At 46.9% G+C, this 19543-nt stretch overlaps 1 protein-coding gene across 5 annotated transcripts in view; it reads right to left on the bottom strand.

Annotated features, from left to right (window-relative positions):
* Ttc7b (tetratricopeptide repeat domain 7B) overlaps window positions 1-19543 on the bottom strand; it is a 204623-nt gene that overhangs the window by 33571 nt on the left and 151509 nt on the right. For 3 of the 5 annotated variants that reach the window (XM_040742629.1, XM_040742630.1, XM_040742633.1), the window contains 3 exons: window positions 19023-19139; window positions 12256-12353; window positions 5084-5134 (listed from right to left, as the gene is read on the bottom strand). In XM_040742629.1, the coding sequence (XP_040598563.1) occupies window positions 5084-5134; window positions 12256-12353; window positions 19023-19139 (266 nt within the window). The remainder of the gene's footprint in view (window positions 1-5083; window positions 5135-12255; window positions 12354-19022; window positions 19140-19543) is intronic. The other 2 variants (XM_040742631.1, XM_040742632.1) reach the window with 1 other exon arrangement.

Here is a 19543-nt window from a genome sequence, read left to right as displayed (position 1 = left end):
GACAGAACTGAGAGATGACATGTCCTGTCACCACCCAAAGCCATACAGTCAGTTGGTATTAAAACCAGGGTGCAAACACTGTCTGATTTTAACCCTAACCTCTACATCCAGGCTTAAGGGCTGCCTCCTGCAGGAAGGCTGCAGTGAGCCTCCTACTGTCCCTGCAGTAAGGGATGCCTTGGGTCCTCAGAGCTCCCACACGAGTGTCATTATCACTGGGCAGACAACAGGCTTCAAAGTAGATGTACTATACTTGACTGTGCGGTTCTAAAAGACAGAAAGGTGTCTTCTGCTTAGGCCTTTTTAAAGTATATTACAGCAATGTCCAGCCTATCCTAGGTACTGAGTACGTGTTTATAGAATAACTAAGAGAGTAATGTGGACAGACAGATCTCCTTATGACATTCAGATGAGAGTGTGTGTGTTCAGAATGGTATGGCCTCAGACTGACATTCAGATGATACACGATGATGTGCTCTGTTCTTCCTAATGATGGGTGAAAGACTCTAGTCTTCACTGCTTCCTAGGGTTTTTTCAGTGTGTCTGACATACTTCTAGAAATCTCAGGCAAGAATTAAAGGCTGATGTAATTTAGTGACTCTCTCCCTCTAATGCCGCTAATCCATTGGACAGAGATGCTGGAGAGGGTGACCAGGAATCTCTTCCTCATCTCAGTCCGTTCCTTGTTAGATGTGTCACATGGGCAGAAAGCCTTGCTGTGATGAATTCTAGATATTAGAGAATTCAGAGGCTTTTAATAGCAAGCAGAAACAACAGTGTCCAAAATCCACAACAGTTAGCACCCACTGTTCTTTGCAATGATGTAATAAATACATCTTCCATGGGGTTAGAATTTGGAGGAGCAGCTAATCGCAGAGCAGAACAGCAGCCATGCTCCTGTTGGGTAGAACTAAAATGGTGAGCAGGAGAATATATGTGGTTGCGACTCAGTGGCACACAGTCGGAAAAGCTGGTGTTCGGCTATCTGTTTTTAAGGAGTTCCTCTTTTTCTCACCAAAGCAAATGCACATTGTGCCTGACCCAGGGGAAAATGGAGCCAGTCTTGGAAAAGGAATCTGAAGGAAGACTAATGGACTTATTTCCGATTTGAAATCCAAGACTCTGGAGAGATGTTTCCAAGTTATCAGGTTCAACAGATGAGCCAGGCAACGTGCCCAGGCAGCTCTGCATCTCTTATTTATCACACTAACTTGAGAAGCTCTTATCACTTGCTGTAACCCAGGGAGCACAGTGCTGTGTGCTGCAGTTGCCATGCCCTGCCAAGGAGATAAAGCTTCCTTTCCCTTAGGACACTGGTGGCTGGGAAAGCCACTGCAGGATCAGCTCAACTGGAGTTGATGGAGGCCAGCGAGACTACGCCCTAAAAGCTGGCCCAACTCAATGAGCTAACCACTCAAATGGTCCAAAGGGATAAGATGCCCTGCAACTGGGCAACCTGAACTTCCTGGTGCATGTGTTTTGTTTCCCTCCTGCCCTGAAAAGGCTGTCTGGGACACCTGATGAAAAGGTTAAGTGCCATCTGAAGAACTGACTGGTTCCTAACCTAGGTTCTAGGCTCTGCTGGTCTACCTTGGCATGGAAGAAACCAGGAACAAGGGTGGAAAGACCTCTCTCCATGGTGGAGAACTAAGGCCTCAGACAAACCCAGGCTCTGAACCCCTCCTAAGCTTTCCTATCGAATGGAAAGCTCGGAAGCCCTGTCTTAAGTAGAACACTGGCAACAACTGGCTTCAACTACTCTTCAATTGAAACCTTGGCCAAGCTCCTTGGCACCTGTGGGAAGAATTGCCTGTGTCGATTTCATACAGTTTTCAGTGTGGTGACCACATATGAGCTCTTCTTAGCCACCAGAGGTCATCATTCAAAGGGGCCCTACAAGCAACAGTTTTGTTAGGTAAAATCAGGAGGTTTATTAGGTGTGGTCACCCTGCGTACTCACAAATGGGGGCACACAGTTCTTTTCTGGCTCCCCTCTGTGACTGTCTCCTCAGGATGGAGAAGACGAAACCTCGTCTACCCAGTGACCTGGTGCTTATCCAGGAGCTAGGAGCAATGGGCAGTTGTCATGTTACATGTGAGAAACATCCTCTACCAAAAGAGAGACAGCAGCTGACACACAGGACACATACCTGCCAGGCTTTGGGAGCTCTTTGCTCTGAGGCCCTGGAGGATTAGCTGGGTTATTTCATGGGATGACTGTGGGAGAGTGACTGAACATGTGGTGGCCACGCCCCACTCATCACCCACGTTCCTTCTGCCTCTTGCTCCTGCAGCCCATACCTGCCTTCCTCACAACCTTCTGTCTCCTAATGACTCAGTGTTACCTGTCAATAGACTGTTCTGTCCATCACCTGGAAGCTAAGCCTAAAACAATCAGAGTAGAGAGAGAGAGAGAGTGAGAGAGAGAGTACACTCCCCTTTGCTTTTAGTTTCTCCCTGAAGACCCTGAGTCCTCAACAGCAATCTGAATGACTAAGTATTCCACCAGCCAGCCTGCTGAAGTAATTCTCATTTTATTAGAGAAAGACTGTCTCTTCAGACCGGGCTTGGGAGTGCATCTGCCCAACACTGCAGCCTGCTGGCATCTGTGGCCTCCTCTGCATCAGCATGTTCTGATGAGATAAGCCACAGTTCCCAATTTTTGGAGGAAGAAGAGATGAGAGAGGCCACTCCTATTTCCGCCACCGAATCAGGCATATTACCTGCACAGTTGCTTTACTCTAAAAGTCCCCAGGGGTTAAGGTTGGTCTGGTGGCCTTTTCTGAGACCGTGGCTGTGTTACTGTGTGACTGTACATCTTCCTTATCTGTGACCATCACCATCTCCCCTCTCTGTGGCATGTCTGTCAGTGTGACAGCAAGGCCAGGGCTGCCTCTCACTGATTCCCACAGACCACACTGCCTCCCACTGTGTTCCTCTAACAAACTCAGGCTACTGTTCTCAGTGGAACTTCCATTTTACCCTGAATGAAGACAGATTAGGACAGCCACACCCACAGCTCCAAGATGAATCAGTGTTCCAGCCACTTTAACAGTCCCAATCAGTTAATAAAGACAAAATGTCTTCTCTCGAAGGAGAGGCTCTTTCCTGGGGAAAGCTTTGGAACAGGAGCCCGCAAAGCAGGGACAGGGCTCTGTCACCTCCAGGGGGCATGCATGGCTGAAGCAGTCGTGCCAAGGTTGGTGGGCCAAGGCGTCACATAGAAACATGAAGGGAAGCCATTCACAAGCATGGGGGATGCCAGCTGTCGGGGTGTTCCACACGGGTGGCTGTGGTTGGAGACAGTACCTTCTGGAGGACTACAGTGAGCAGATGATCCCCAGAGGTTCACCCACCCACTGTGCATTGACTCGCAGTCACTGAGTGCCCTCTCCCTGGGAGGCTGTTCTGAGCCTGGCATGGCTACTCATGACTGCAGCGCCATGGGGAACACATGCCAGGCTTGGTGTTGCCCTGTCTGGACACCCACTTCTATATTGGCTTTGCCAATTGCTTATAATCCCATTCAGCCGCAGAACTAAGGAAAATTATGTTAGATTAATACTGACTAAATGTAAATACCAGAGGAAGGTTGGTTATATTTGAAAAAGACTATCAGGTAAACGTCTCAAAAATAGTGGGGGGTTATTTTTAATGTTTTCATACATACATTTTTTAAAAAAAATCTGCTTTATCAATGAGGAACAGAGGGTAAAACATTCCATTTGACTAGTTACTTTCAGATTGTGATATTCATTAATGTCTGAGGATGTAAAACTACCACTATTGATAGAACAGTGATAATTTCGTGGAGTAGTGATAATTCTGGATATGATAGAAAGTAAAAATCCATGTCTATCTTAGCCCTTTTCCTATCCGATTTGACAGTAGGCTCTCTCATTATTCTGTTTATTCTCCTCTCCAGGGGATTTACTCCCAAACAGAGCAGCAGCCTTCGCCACCAGGCAATGGAACGTTGGAGCCAAGAGCCGCAGTCAGCCCTGTTGACTTCATTACGTGTTTGGAGAGGGGAATGAAACTCCATACACTCTTTTCTCCCCAATAGCAACATCCAGAGTCCCTGAGAGCAGGGTCTCTGGGGTTCAGAGAGAGGGTGGTGTGGAGGGAGCCCTGGCCCTCAGCCCCATCCTGTCTCTTCCAGACTTTCCATCTGGAGAGCCTCTTGCTTTGAGAGTCTCTGCTTCCAGGGCTACATCTCCAGGCACGTGGATGGGCCTTAAGCGCAGGATCAATTACTGCCAAGTAACATAGGTGGATGTAATTAGAGTATTACTTTACATTTTTACAGATGAGGAGGAGTCTTTCTCTGCAGAGCTGGCTCTTCTCGGAGATTTTGATGTATTTTATGAAAAATATTTAGGACTTTTGTATAAATGTAACAAATCTCAAGTGAAGCAACCGTTTAAGGTTTTAATCTAGTCTCGTTTTGTGGAAAATCAGATTTTTTTAAAAAACTTTCTCAGAGAAGCTTGGTGTTAAAGGGACCTGGTAGTAAAATCTTTTTCATTTGAGCTTTAATGTAATGAAAACACCAAAATGCACATGTTTCCTATTTATTTGTGCGTGTGTGCCTGTGTGTGAGTGTGTGTGTGTGAGTGTGTGGTGTGTGGAGGGGTGGGCGAGTGTGTGTGTGAGTGTGTGGGCGAGGATGTGGGGGGGCGAGCGTGTGTGTGTGTGTGTGTGTGTGTGTGTGTGTGTGCCACATGTTTCCATGGTTACTGAGGCTGGAAGCGGGCGTAAGAGCCTTTTCAGCTGGTGTTACAGGCCACTGTGAGCCACTCCGAGTGACACTGAGTCCCCTAGGGGGAAGAGGCACCCACACCACTGTGCCAGAGGCACTGGTCTACCCTCTGTAGTCCTCAGAGCAGCACGGCCTCCCGAGGTTTATCCCTGGAGTCTCAGAGTGTGCCCCAGGTGGCAGCGTGGGCAAGCAGCAGCGGTGAGATAGATGATCACACCATCCCAACATCCCAACACTTGAAAACCACAATACACACTCAACAGTGGAGGGAGGTGTGCTCTGGAGACCCTCGCGGGGTTAATAGAGCGGAAGGCTACTTACTAACTGAAAAGAGGGAGGGAAAACCATGAAAGTGTGCTTCTGGAGAGTTGCCTTGGGACAACAGAGCAAACCAAAAATTAAAACCAAGAAACAAAACAGTTGAAAACTCAAAATTAAAGCTAAGAAAACAAAGGAGGCTCTAATAACCTTCCAACTGTAAGTCTGGCTGGCTGGAATCAGATTTTATTTTTCCACTAACAATGACTTTTGTTTTCAAGTAAAGAAAGGCCAATCAGACATCCCCCTCCACACTGACATGCTCACCCAGCACATGGAAACTGACCAGTTCATGCCATGTGTTTGTTTCCAGAGCAGGAAATACCAAAAGGCAGGAGAAAACAATGAAACCAGCAGGTTTTGGATCTCCCCCCACATTAACACTAACCCCATGTCCATCAAAGTGCAGGGCTGGGTTGGTTTTCATTGCTCTGAGAGAGGATGGGAGTTCTTTACAATTAGATCAACAAACTACTTATCCATGGTTTTATTTCTTAAACTAACCAAGTAGCATCTACAAGGAAGAAAGATCCCTGGGAACAGCTGGTTACTAGCCAGGCTCTCCCTGAGGATGGGACAATGGCTCATGGCTTCATGGAGAATAACCACAGAGCACTGGTCGGGACATGTCACATATAGCAGAAAGCCCCAGTGGGGCTTACTAATTAGTTTGATTTGAAGGGGGCACTGGAAGAACCAGAACTTCAGAAGAAACTCAGGGTTCCAAGGATGATAAAAACTGGCAGGGTGCAGAAGTTGGTGGTTTTGCTGTACAAACAGTGGGCAGTAGAAACACACAACAATTATTCTAGAACCACAGGATTGCATTTAAACAAAAAACTCAACAAAATCCAACGCCAAAGAAAAAACATTTTTTTCTTTGAAAAATCAAGGTTGGCAATTGCCCCTAGGCACTGTATTAACAGAGACCGCTGCTCTGAGGTAGATGAAAAGGTAACATAAACAGTTTATAAATAGCACCTTTATCTTTCACTTCACAGAGCCGGGGTTGCCCTGACAGCAAAGCTGGGGATATGCCGTGTGCAGCCAAGTGAGGTCAAGAGTCAGGGATGGTGTGAACATGACTTGGGATGACCCTTTGTCCCTGACCTGCATGGAGGCTTACATAACAGCACCAGCCAATAAAGAGCACACTCACAAAGTAGCTCTTCCTGGCAGCAGCCCTGTTATGGGCTTTTGTTCAGCATGTAACAGCATTTGGAACAAAGATGAGCCTTATAAATCACAGACGCAGATTAGATCTGCCGGCACTGCTGGCAGGAGAGTGAACAGTAAATAAACGACTGGAAAGCAAGGATGGGCTCTCCCAGTGAGCACCATATTTAGGTCCCTTTAAGGATTTCACCAACCAGTGCATTTCATTTTAATATGGGGATTTTTTTTTAACTGACATGTTCTGGAACTTCCTAAAGTGGACTTTCAAAATTTCTATATTATTTAAAAGCAAGATTAGGCAAAGATGCTGTCCAGTCACTACACATTTTCATGACAGAAACCCTGCACCTTCCTTCTTTCCAACCCCTTGTCTCAAATGTGCTCTGGGACCGCTGGCTCTGGCCTCAGAGGTCAAGGTTCCGGAAGCAGAGCTAGCAAAGCTTTCTATTCCATGTTGACAGGCAGGCAAATGTCATCTTTAGATTATGGCTTTCACTGTCATATGCAGTTGGAATTAATTAACTTCTAAATTGAAATGTAGACATTTTTAGGATTAAATTATTTCCAAAAAAAATTATAGTTTGCTTTTTCTTGTGTGTGTGTGCCTATACGTGCGTATGTGTGTGCGTGTGTGTCTGCGTGTATATGTGTGTGTGTGTGTGTGTGTGTATGTACACGCTTGTCTATCTTGGTTTTCTTTTGTTTTGAGACAGGGTTTCACTAAGTAGTCCTGGCTACCCCAAAATGTGCTTTGTAGACCAGGCTAGCCTCAAGCTCTGCCTCTAGACCTGCCTGCCTCCCAAGGATTGAAGGTGTGTGCCACACCCTTTGTGCCACCATGTCAGGTGTCTACCTTTTTTGTTTGTTTGTTTCCCAGAGACAGTTTCTCTGTGTAGCAGCCCTGGCTGTCTTAGACTTCAAAGAGAACGCCTGCCTCTGCCTCCAGAGTTCTAGGATTAAAGGTGTGCATTACCACCACCCAGCTTTTTGTTTTGTTTTGTTTTTTTTTTTGTTTGTTTTTTTGTTTTTTGTTTTTCGAGACAGGGTTTCTCTGTATTGTTTTGGAGGCTGTCCTGGAACTAGCTCTGTAGACCAGGCTGGCCTCGAACTCACAGACATCTGCCTGCCTCTGCCTCCCGAGTGCTGGGATTAAAGGCGTGCGCCACCACCGCCCGGCTCACCACCCAGCTTTTTAAGACAGGGTCTTGCACTGGTTTGGAACTCATCAAACTGGTAGGCTGGCTGGACACTGAGCCTCAGCTTAGCTGCCCCAGTCTCTCCAGCACTGGGATTACAGCTGGGCCCTGCCTTTAAGTGGGTGCTGGGAACCAAACTTGGGTCTTCTTGCTTGTGCCTTAAGATCTTTGTCAACAGGGCTGTCTTCCAGCCCATGACTTTGCTCTCATGCTTTTATGCCTGCTCGAGGAAGCACCGAGGACCCAGGGACTGGAAGGGACACTCTGGAAGACCTTCACCTGTTTTTCTGGGAACCCCATGTCCTTTATTTTTCAGGGGGAGGTTAGAATGTGGTCACTATCTGCAGCTTAGCTTTCCTTCTGTCTGTTCCCAACAGTTTTGGATTTTCAATTAATCAAGATCTTTCCCTGACACATTTGATGGGGTTTCCTAGCCAGCTTATCAGTTGGAAGATTATCAGGAAATAACACACCAGGCAAATGAAGGGCGGCTAAGAAGAAAGGAAAAAACCATGTTTACAGAGTGAAGGTTCCCGGTGGGGACCTGGGTCACTGAATGCATGAGCAGCAGGGGGCCACACAAAGATGTCAGGTTTGGGATGAGAATGAAGAGGAGAAGACACAAACAGGTGGAGAGGAGATTCGGTTCTTGAGAGAGAGGAGGAGGAGGAGTCTGACACTAAAAAGTGAAAGAGAAAACAAATGAAAGCAAAAAAAAAAAAGCCTTTAGAAACACAAAGAAAAAATAAACTAGCTTTTAATATACTCACATAAGCTGCAAAGAAAATGAGGTCACATAATACAGTCATCCCTCTGCTTGAATAGGATACAAGTGCTTTTCTAAGAAAACAAATCTGTTTTCCACTGGTTATTTAATTGCTCTGCAAGATCACAGAGTAAAAATAACTCTGCTTTACCTGGGCACAGATTCAGCAGAGCGACCTGCCGAAAACGACCCATCTTTACCTGCAGCACGCGCTGCCTTCTGCATGGCACTCTTCCCTTCTTGACCTTCCTTGATTGTTTTTTTTTTTCTAAGAAGCACTTATATAACGTTCACTTGAAAGCAAAGTTTCCCAAGGTACAGTGGGCTTAGTGCAATGACAAGTCATGGTCCCAGTCTTGCGATAATAGAATGCTTAAACTTTTCGGGAGGTCTCTTGTGTGCAATGGTTGGCCCTTAGGAAAGGAAGCTTGCATTGCAGCTCTCAGGCCTGACGGCAGGGTGTGGGGGGTACGGGGTGGTGGTGATGTCCGGGGCACCACAAAGACCACACCACAGCTGTAACTAGAAACCTCCCCAAACAAAAGGCATCAGACTTTTCGGTTAAAAGCTATTTTGCTTTGGATAGGTGTCTGGTAATATCTACTAACAATTAAAGATAAGCTCCACATCCTATTTCAAAGGCAAACGAAAGAAACCCCCCCCCCCTTATTACAGGACTGTTTCCAAATGAAAAACAATGACTCAGAATTTCAAAATGGTCACTGCATTGATTCCTCCTTTTTGCTGGCTCGGTCCTCCTAGTGGGAGAAGTGAAGCCAGGGGAACAACAGAGGAATTTCATGTTCTGTAACTGGGGCTTTCATAGTACCTGTCTGCTTAGTAAAACTTAACTCCTTTCTGCTAGCTGGGATAAATGTGTCTGGGCCAAAACTTATGTATGCCAATACCTCTCATGTTCTTCCACAGATCTGTACACGGATAACTTCAGAGGTGGAAACCCCGATTTAATCAACCATTTCTGGAATCAAGAACACTGAATCTACACTGTGTAATGTCCAGGAATGTATAATCAGGGCTTATGGTTTATACTTTTAAAACTTGTTATCATTCATATATATATTTACATGCATACACAATGTATAACTCAGTCATACATTTGGAATTCATTATTAGTATCTCTAGTCTCGTACATTTAAATTCCAGAGAAAACCAAAATGTAGACCAAGATGATCTATGGTTTCTCCATGGAGGCTGTGTGCAGCGGGGGCTTCTGCTCTGTGCCCCAGAGTGGCAGGACCAAGACAAGGGAAAGTTGCTATTGCTATAGCCATGGCCTCTTTCTGATGTCAGCACTGCGTGAACCGCTTGTGTCAGATGCCCTGGGACCAGGCACGGCATGGACTGAAAACACACAGTCGCCTGTCAGCTGGGTTCTCCCAGACACAATGTGATCTTAGAGCCACCCTGGTTAGACTGAAGCCACGCTGACCTCCAGGCTTTCCTTTCTCGGTGGCCCATCTTTCCTGAGCGAACAAGGCTGCAGTGGATGTTGAAAATTAGCCAGCCTCCGCCAGCACCACATGAGCCAAAAACTTCGGCAAAGGAAGAAAAATGCCTGAGACAGTGCTGGCTGGGTGAGAACCCAGACTGTGAAAACATGGGGTCATGGAACACTTCAGAGGTCTGAAGCAGAGTGAGGACACTGTCTAGGGACGTGCTGGGAAGTGAAGAACACCAGGTCTGCAGAGCACATACAGCAGTGACTACTCTGTGAGGGGCAGGAAATAATGCATGTGCTTATTCGCAGGGTAAACAGTTGGCTGCTAGAGCCTGCCTTCTGGAAGGGGTGATGATGGTGATGGAGGTGCACCCTGAAAACAAAAGCTTCTCCATGGCATACTTTTAGCTTTGCAATTTGAATCGCAAGTTCTGTCTTCTCTTGAAATGAAATAGAAATGGGGGAACAGATAAAATCTACAGGCAGCTGAGGTAGACATCTACAAAGGCATGTGACTACGGCAACTGTGCTGCCAGATACCTCACAAGGACCCAGACTAAAGAAAACTGGCTTCTGTCCATCAATACAGAGGCATCACTTGTTTTCCCTTCTGGGCAAAACTTCCTAATTCTGACTTATACTATCAGTTCAGAGTGTTTTATGCTCAATGGCAAGACTTCCCCTGAGAAGGCTTCCTAGCTCTCTGATTCCTGGCTTACTGGTTAAACGGTGCTGTGTAAATAGCAGGAATCCTCAGAGGATCAGATAAAACGGGTCCTGGAGGGTTTATTTACATAGTGCAACAAGATAGTTACTGGCCTGTGTCTGGGAGGGGGTAGTCTCCATTGCCATTTGGTAGGGACACAGGAACCAGAACTCAAACTCCAGACACTTGGATTTTTTTGGAGTAAGGGACCTCTATCAGCCACATGAGTGGCACTGAGGTAGAGAAGGGAGAAAAAATAGAAAAAATAGTGGGCCACCACACAGCCCGGACCACATGTTGGACAACATGGCACCCGAGGTTAATCCTGTAGAAGGCATTCCTGGGAGTCCCAGGGAAGATGTTCTTCCAGGAGCAGAGGGCAGCATGAAAAAGGGCCTTATCCGTTTTCTGTGGCTCTCTGTTATTGATAAATAGCATTCAAGTCTCGGGACCCAAAGAGAGAGTGAGACTTAGATTTAGTTTGACTGCTCTCATGGGATACTGAAGGAGAGGCCTGAGGTGAGGACAGCCCTCGAAACCAGAGTAGCTCTTTGGAATCAGCTTGAATTGTGACAGTGGCCATAGTGTCCCTGGCTTTCCCTCTCCTTGTCCCAGCCTCAGCTCATTTTGACTAGAGGGTACAGTCTGACCTTTCTTTTCTACAAGGGCCTTAAAAGGCCTCTAGGATGACTGTATCCACAAGACAAGACTGTGCCTTGGAGTCTGTGCCCACCCCCAAATGCTGACCAAGCTTGGGTGGGCTAGCCTGTGGTCACACCAGTCTGCCTGTAAACAGTACTTGTTAGCTAGGTTAACTATCCATTTCTTGTGTCTAACATTCATTAAAACAGGGCAGGGTCTTTGGATAGAACTTCTTACGCTGTCGTTGAACTGGGAGCCTTGGAAGGAATGAGTCAGCGAAATCTATGAGATGGGTTCTGGGAGCACCACCAGGCTCCCCGGCCCATTCCTACCACCCATCTAGGTTGGAATTTCCAGAGGCTGTCAGGAGTTGGGATGTGGCACAGGGACAGGAAAGAGACCCTGAGGCTCCTGTGAAGTTAGCCCATAAAACGTGAAGCGAGCCACATAGGGACCAAGGCTTACAGTGTCCCTTGTTGGGTGCTGGGGGGAGAAGCAGTAAAAGCTGGTGCTAATGGTGTTCCAGAACGACCTCTAAAGACTGGAAACTGAGTGAATTTCATTATGCTTTGTGGGTCTGTGGAGTCCCCAGATTGTCGGTGACGACCCAGCATTGCTGTTGGACCTGCCTGTTCACAGACATGAAAATTAGGGAGGAATGCTTACTTCCTGCACCCAGGGAGCCATGGGCACATGAACACGGAGCACACTACTCCCAGCGGTCTTTACCAGCCAAGTAGAAACATTTGCTCAGAGGCAGCAAGTGCTATGGGCCACCACGTGAGGACAGTAGAATTAGCAGCTGAGAAGCCACTGCTGCCACCCCCACACAGGTCCTCCTGCTGGAAGCATGTGTGTTTACCTATGCATGTGACTGGAAGTCAGATGGCTGATTTCAACCTGAGCAGAAGCCTACAGCAGACAGAGCAGAGAGGGAACCATCTAATTGTAGTTTCAAAGTTTAAGTTCCCAGAGCAAGGGGAAACAGACTGAAGAGTCCATCTGGTCTAATATTAATTTCCTCACTGTAAACCAACACTGGAAAACGAGACTGAAGATGTGCACCACAGTTAAGTGTTCAGCTATCTGCCTGAGGCCTGCTCCCACACTCTTCCCCAACCCCTCGCACACCACACCCTACTCCTGGGGCCTGACAGTCTCAAATACCCAACTCAGCACCCGATCCCACCATCTGCTCTTGGATCCGCCACTCTGGCCTTTGATTCTCACCTGTCTCAGGATCGCTGAAGTCTGGCAATGTGATTGTATTAAGCTGTCGTCTGTCAGCGATGGTTCTATCTAAGAGGCTGCTCCCACGTCCAGAGTCACTGCAAAACATACTGTAAATGTCAGTCACCCAAAAGACTAAGATCAGACTGGCATGTGAGTTTGATCCCCAGGCCAAGGATGGAGAGAACCAACTCCTGAAAACTGCCCTCTGACCACCACAGGTGTGCTGGGCGCATGTGCAGCGTCTTTTACACAAAGACAGTAAGAAAGAGAGCAAGAGCGGGGAGGAAGGAGGGAGGAAGGGAGGGGGAAAAGGAGGGAGGAAGGAGAGGGAAGGAGAGAAGAGGGGAACGGAGGGGAGGGGAGAAAAGGAGAAGAGAGGGGAGGAGATGAGAGGAAATGTTCTAGTTAGTTCCTTTGTCCTCTTGACTGGGAGAGAATGGCTGGCATCTTGTGACATGAGACTTAGGAATGAATTTATCCAGCTCCTAACGCACTACCCTCCAAGAGGTCTTAACCAAGCACACCAGGGCTTTGAACTCTGCAGTGGCATGAGAGAAATTACCCAAAACATTTCCAAAATTCTACAGTGCCAAGGCCCCATCTAGACAAAGTATGTTTAATTTTCTAGGACAATTACAATTTCTCAAGAATCCTATAGTTCCCAGGGCAGCTGCTGGATTTGAGGGTTCCTGGTCCTTGCTTTCCAGTGCGAATGGTCATGAACTTGAGTGTGTCCCCAGATCAATTTGAAATCTCTTACATGGATAATATTCCCACTTAGCACATGAGGAGAAGATGGTGTGGGTGCTTCAAGGAGCCAGACATAGCAGAGCTGTGGCCCTCTGGCTCTCCTGAGCTTAGGAGGCTGGCCAGAGGGGACTTGGGGATATCAGGGTTTTGGTGTCTGCCTCCAGACAGCCACTCCCACCAGCTTGCAGCACCGCCCATCTTTCTGATGCCCATTTCTCTAGCTTGTCATCACTCACTAGCACATGGAAGCCCCTACAGGATGAGCAGGGATGAAGCAGTTAAAGGACCTTAGCCCATACAGTCTAAGACACCATCTATGAAGTAGGTAGAAATTATCATGTTCTTTTCCTATCACAATAATGTCTGGAGCGTTAGGATGCCTTCTTTTCTGTTAAGACATTCGAAATCTATGATAAAGGAACACAGTTTCCTTCCTGTGCGCAGCTGTTGCTGCTCAAAAGTAGCAAACAAGAGTCGTGATGAACCTTAACACAGTTTACAGGCTGCAATTTCCATGTCTAGAGACGTAGTCAGAGAAACACAGGAAGCCGAGGAAGCTTCACTCACTGCAGACTGTCAGCCTGCACTTACTACATCATCCATACAGGCTTGCTGGGAGCTGCACTATTAATTATTTCCACACTGGGAAACAAAAAAAAAAAATCCCTTAGCAGAAGGCAATGCAAAAGCCCAGGCAGGCAATCACTATTTCTAATACTGGTCTGTCCATGCAGCGTATTAGCATAAACAACCACAGAGGGTTAATGCTCTGAATGCTGCAATGGTTCCGCATCCAGGAAGTTTTCAGAAGGCTTCATCTCAATATATAATGGATTCTGGAAGACGTGAGGTATTAATAGTGCAAAGGAAGGACCTGCCTGGGCATCCAGTGGACTATGCTGCAAGTGCTGCAGCCACAATGCTGCAGGATTCCACCTCACCAAGCGTCAGAGCATGAGCTTGGCTGCCATGTGCTAAGCTTTGGAAGGACCCAAAAGTTGGGGTCCTGGAGCCAGATAGGGATCTGGGCTCTTATCCTATGTCTGCCACTAGTGAGTCATCACTTTGGGCAAGGCCATTGTACCTCAGTGATTTCTCTGGCCAGATGACGTAGGGAAAGGCTATCTTCCTACACAGAACTGGTTAAGGGTGGAAAGTGTGTGCAGACGGAGCATCCTGGAGAGTTATCACGTCCAGGCACATGCCAAGGGTCAGAAACATAGCTCCCTAGAAACATTTGCTTGGTTTACTATGACCGGTGGCCTTTTGGTGTAACTACGGGAGATCTGGGGAATTAAGGGCTTCCTACTTCAAACATTAGAAATCCCAATTGAAACTGTAATCACTGGTAGTGATGCAAGAGCATCTCCCCTCATGGGCGGAGCAACTACATTTGGGTATATCCCTCAGTCTGCCTCCCATCGTCCCCTCAAAGTGTAACTGTGGATCATTCAAAATTGGCATGTTTACTTCCATATTGAATGTTTTCTTCTGGAGACATCCCTCTCACTGACTTAGAAGTCACTTTCCTTTCTCCCTTTGGGATTCTGTCTACTTGGATACTTCTCATGAACCACTTATCACCTCACTTCACTTCTCAGCCTGGCTCTTAGGCTGCCAGGAACATCTCCGAGGAACTGTGGATGGCAGGAGAGATGGAAAGCCACTCCTGGTGAGTGGTGCTAAGAGGTAGTTTCTCTCCAAGTCCATGGTGTGTAAGCTGGAAATGTCTACACACATACATGTGCACCTCCAGGGAATTACTATTCCCTGTTAGGACTGAGAATTCAGAGTTTGGCAAACAGTGGTTAAAATTGTAACTGTAAGTTCTCTTAGAAAGCCATCCTGTTTTCCATAGCTGCAGAGAGGCTAAACACAAGAGGCTAACCAAAAAGGGGTGGCGGCAGTGGACCAGAAGTCAGAACCCTGAGCTCCTATCGCAGCCTTGCCTCTGTCCAGCTCCTAGAAAAGTGTGTGACACACAATATACATCTAATAGCGGGGCTGCCGACAGAAACCCACAGCCAAGGCTGTAAGGAGAGGTTTCAGTCTTGTTCTGGTTGAATCAGAATGGCTCCTATAGGCTTACAGAATTGAGGGATTAGGAGGTGTGGCCTTGATGGAGGATGGGGGTTGCTGGGGGTGGGCTTTCGGGTTTCAAAAGCCCAACTGAAGTGGAGAGTCTCTCTCTCTCTAGTCTGCTACCTGTGGATCCAGATGCAGAACTCTCAGCTACCATGTCTGCCTGCACCTCACCCCACCCCTGGCCTTGATGACAATGGACTAAACTCTGACACTGTAAGCCAAGCCCTAATTGAATACTTTCTTTTTTTTTTTTTTTTTTTTTTTGGTTTTTACGAGACAGGGTTTCTCTGTATTGTTTTGGAGGCTGTTGGTCCAGCCTGGCCTCGAACTCACAGAGATTCGCCTGCCTCTGCCTCCTGAGTGCTGGGATTAAAGGCATGCGCCACTACCGCCCGGCTGAATACTTTCTTTTATAAGATTTGCTGTGGTCATGGTGAATCTCCATAGCAACAGAACCCTAAGCCAGGACCCCTGCCTCTCTCTAGCTTCTTAGGGCTGGGTCATGATGATTACACAGGCCCTCAGTGTTTCACTTTTTGCAAGAGTAAAATGAGTCCAATGTGACATGGCATTTGTCCACATGATACAGCATGTTCTGAAAAATAAAAAAAAGCCCTACCAGAACGCTGATGATTACTAGTGAGGCTGAAGTAAGGAAACTATGCATCTGTCTATGTCAGCTTCAAATCTATCTGGTGGTAAGTGACTGAAATAGAGATGGGAAAAAAAACAAGCTTCTTCTAGTCATGAAGATGCCAGCCTACAGCTAATGAGAGAGATGGCTCAGGTGGCAGTAATCAAAGGGGAAAAGAAGTGACTGACAATTAAAAATAAGAAGACGGGAAACTGGTTGTCATCAACAGAGGCAGCATTTGGTCCTGGAGGGAGCCTCGGTGTCAGATGGTAGCTCTACTGTACATTGGAGTTGGACAGCTTGGGCATGTTGTACAGTCTCCTTGAGCTTCAACTTTATTTCCTTTGAAGTAGCAAACAGCAGTTATCTTGCAGGCCAGTGCAGGGACCGAAGGTAGTGCATGAATGGCCCGGTGTGGTGCTGGTACAGGGGAAATGTCAGTGAAAGGAACCCTAGCTGACATGCCGGGATTCCAAATGCGGGGAGCCCATGGGGACCTTCCTGGTAAGATTCTGGTCAGATTCATGCTGTCATTGCAGAGGATTGAGGGGGCTTTGTTCTTTACTAAGGGAGAAAAGACAAAACCAGAGACAGACTATCCTCCACGAAGGAAAAATTTCAGACCCAGGAAAGGAGAAGTCAGCTCCTAAAATGGCAGCACTTCACCAAATGTACGCTGGAGAGAATGTCCACCCACTTAGCTCAAAGTAGGAACTGCATCCTACAACGGCAGGTGGAACCCTGCTGGTACAGTTGTCCAAGGCTCAGCTCAGCAGCCGGCTTCTGTTACCATTTTCCTCAAGCAAAAATAAAGACGGAAGGAGTTGCTGAGAACACTGTGGTTATTCTCAATGTGGCCCCTCTTCCTCTTAGTGCCCCAGGGCCTGTGCTGAGCCTCTGGAAGGATATGCTGGGGCCTGGGGAAGCCTGGGGAATCCAGACAGGGGGCGCAAGGGGCCACCACAGCTGAGCTGGCAGGGGCAAGGTCAGTGGATTCAGGCAGGTGGCATAGACCCACTTCCTTTGGACAGAAACCAACTGCTTCCTGTAAAGATCTTTCTGCTCAGTTTCCAGCTCATTTATTTTTAGTAAAGGATGCTCCTCACCTACTTCTCATCACGATTCTGCCTTGTGCTAAGCCCATGCTACCTAAAGACAGCCTGGAGGCTGCTGGTCCTGTGCTGCTGTATCTGGGGGCTCTGTAGAGCTAGCCCTTTTCCTGCATGCTGCGCTCCCTAGCCAGGGCCACTTGTCACCCCAGCTGCCCAAGCACGCCTAAATCTGTGCACTGGTGAGGGCTGCCGAGAGACATTTATTTATATCCCGAGAAAATGAAACAAACACACAGGGAACACTCCAGTAAATGGCTGCTCTGCCTGTGCCCCGGGCCCAAGGCTATGGAAGGGGTCATCTCTACCCCAGGGCAGGAACACTTTACTTTGGCCCTAAAGGATCTTTCAAGGAAAGAAAAGTATGGACACAGCCCAGGCACTTGGTTAGGTATTTTTAAAGGCTTTCCAATTCTGCTATTTTTTTTTCTCCGCACATTCAATATTCTTGGTTGCTAAGTGGGAGGGAATGTGAGGAGGTGGGAGAGGTGTGGAGAACGGAGGGAAATTGGCAAAGAGAAAGTGGATGGTTTATTTTCTCCTTTCCAAAGGCGGTACAGGCAAAAGATGGGCTATGGGCTCCAGCACGGAGGTAGCTAGCTGAGGCAGTGTGTGTTGCAGGTGGGTTATAAGGCAAAGGCTCTCCAATCCTGATGTCTAGGCTAGTCTAGAACTCATGCTATCTAATCTGGTCTTGGACTCTCAGCAGCCCTCCTGACTTGGCGTCCCAGAGTTAGAATTACAGTGTGAGCCCTCACAACCTATTCAAGTAAAAAAACTTTAGTTAAAAAAAAAATCAAAGTTCTCATTTCCCATTGCCACAGCCTCACTCACAGCCCACCCGTCCTCTCTGCAGGTTTCTGTAGACCATGGTTACCAGCCTACCTGTCATGCCTCCCACACTCCTGTTACCACCAAATGACACCGTATCTGCCTCCTGGCTCTTCAGGGCTTACTATAAGTCATCCATACACCTTGCCATGAATTTGAGAAATCTCAAGTGTTAAGAGCTGTGGGCAGTCACTTGAATCATCAAATAACTCTTTGCTAAATTCCTGTTGCACCGTGTCCCAGACTTGGGGCAAATAGGCTATGGGGTGTTTGCTGGTGACCAGCTGGTTCAAAGGGTAGCATCATTGACTTCCTGTTAACTTAGGTACTATACAGTTCTGAGGGCAAAGTTAATCTATAAAAAAATGGGTATGATAAATTTATCTGTGGGGTATACAATTGAAAACACAACCCCACAATATATATTCCATCATCTTATAGGTTACAGCTTTTCATCTTTGTAAATTCATTTCAGCATCTGCTTATAAACATGTTCTAATCCTTCTTAGAATGGATCTTGTACTGGCTCCTTCACAAATGAGTGAAGTTCATAAAACCCTCAGTATGTGTTTATTTTATGTTTGTATGAATCATAGTTTCAACTTCTTCAAAATTATTTTTAACTGTGTTCACAGTGACCTGCTATTGAACCAGATCCTTTAAATATTATTGTAGGAAACTCATTTGGAGTATGTCACTGATCAATCTCTACATCGATTTCTGGAAAGATGGTAAGGCTTGTCACAGGCTGGAGAGAGAAAGCATTTGTGAATGAATCATTATGGGACATTCATGGGTCATTATAGAGTAGGAATGGGGAGGAGAGAGGGACAAAAGAACCCTGTGACTTAGAGACTTCAGCCATGGAGAAGCATGGCGCTCCACGAGGTGGTTAAATGAAAATGGCCTCCACAGGCCCATAGGGAGGGGCACTACAGGGAGGTGTGGCCTTGTTGGAGTGGGTGTGGCCTTGCTGGAGGAAGTGTGTCACTGTGGGGTGGGCTCTGAAGTCTTACGTATGCTTAAGCACTCTCCTCCTGTGGCCTGCGGACTCAGATGCAGAACCCAGCCCCTTCTCTAGCGCCATGTCTGCCTGCAGGCTGCCATGCACCCCACCACGACATTAAACCTCTGACCTGTAAACCAGCCCCAACTAAATGTTTTCCTTTCTAAGAGCTGCTGTCTTGGTGTCTCTTCACAGCCATAGAACAGCAACGAAGACTTCATCATTATTATCTACAATTTATGGAGGCCTAGGGTACAGGGGAGTGACAGTTAATGCCAGGTAAATGCCCATAGGCTCTGATTTGCAGATACCCAATGCAAACACAAACCAGGCACCGCTGGCCTCTTACCTGGGGTTGGTGAGGTTGTAGCAGGATTTCCATATCTGTAACATATGCTTACAGGTGAGCAGCGCCTCATCCGGGCCCCGGCAGAGTGACTCCAACTTCACTTTGGAAAACAGTAGTCTACAGTGAGAGAGAAGGGAGGAAACACAGCTCAAGCCAGAGCCCAGCTCTTAAATCGATGAGAAGTGGCCCAGCCTAGGGCAGGGGCAGCTGCACCCATTTTCATTTTTATTGAAAATAGATTTTTCCCATACAATATATTCTAATCAGTTTCCTCTCCTCTAGCTCCTCCTAGATCCTACCCACCTGCCTGGGTCCATTCCCTTCCTTTTTCTCTCTCATTAGAAAACAAACAGGTATCCAAAAACTTAATAATAAAATAAAAACAAACCAGAATAGGACAGAACAAGCAAACAGGAAAAAAGTCAAAGGAAAGTACAAGACACATATATAGATGCAGACACACACAATTGCACATACAGAAATTCCATTAAAAACACAAACTAAAACTATAATAAATAAGC

Source organism: Mesocricetus auratus, unplaced genomic scaffold, assembly GCF_017639785.1.
Source record: "Mesocricetus auratus isolate SY011 unplaced genomic scaffold, BCM_Maur_2.0 Super-Scaffold_15014, whole genome shotgun sequence".
Lineage (NCBI taxonomy): Eukaryota > Metazoa > Chordata > Mammalia > Rodentia > Cricetidae > Mesocricetus > Mesocricetus auratus.
Note: the sequence above shows the minus strand (reverse complement) of the source record. Positions and strands in the feature narration are given on the sequence as shown.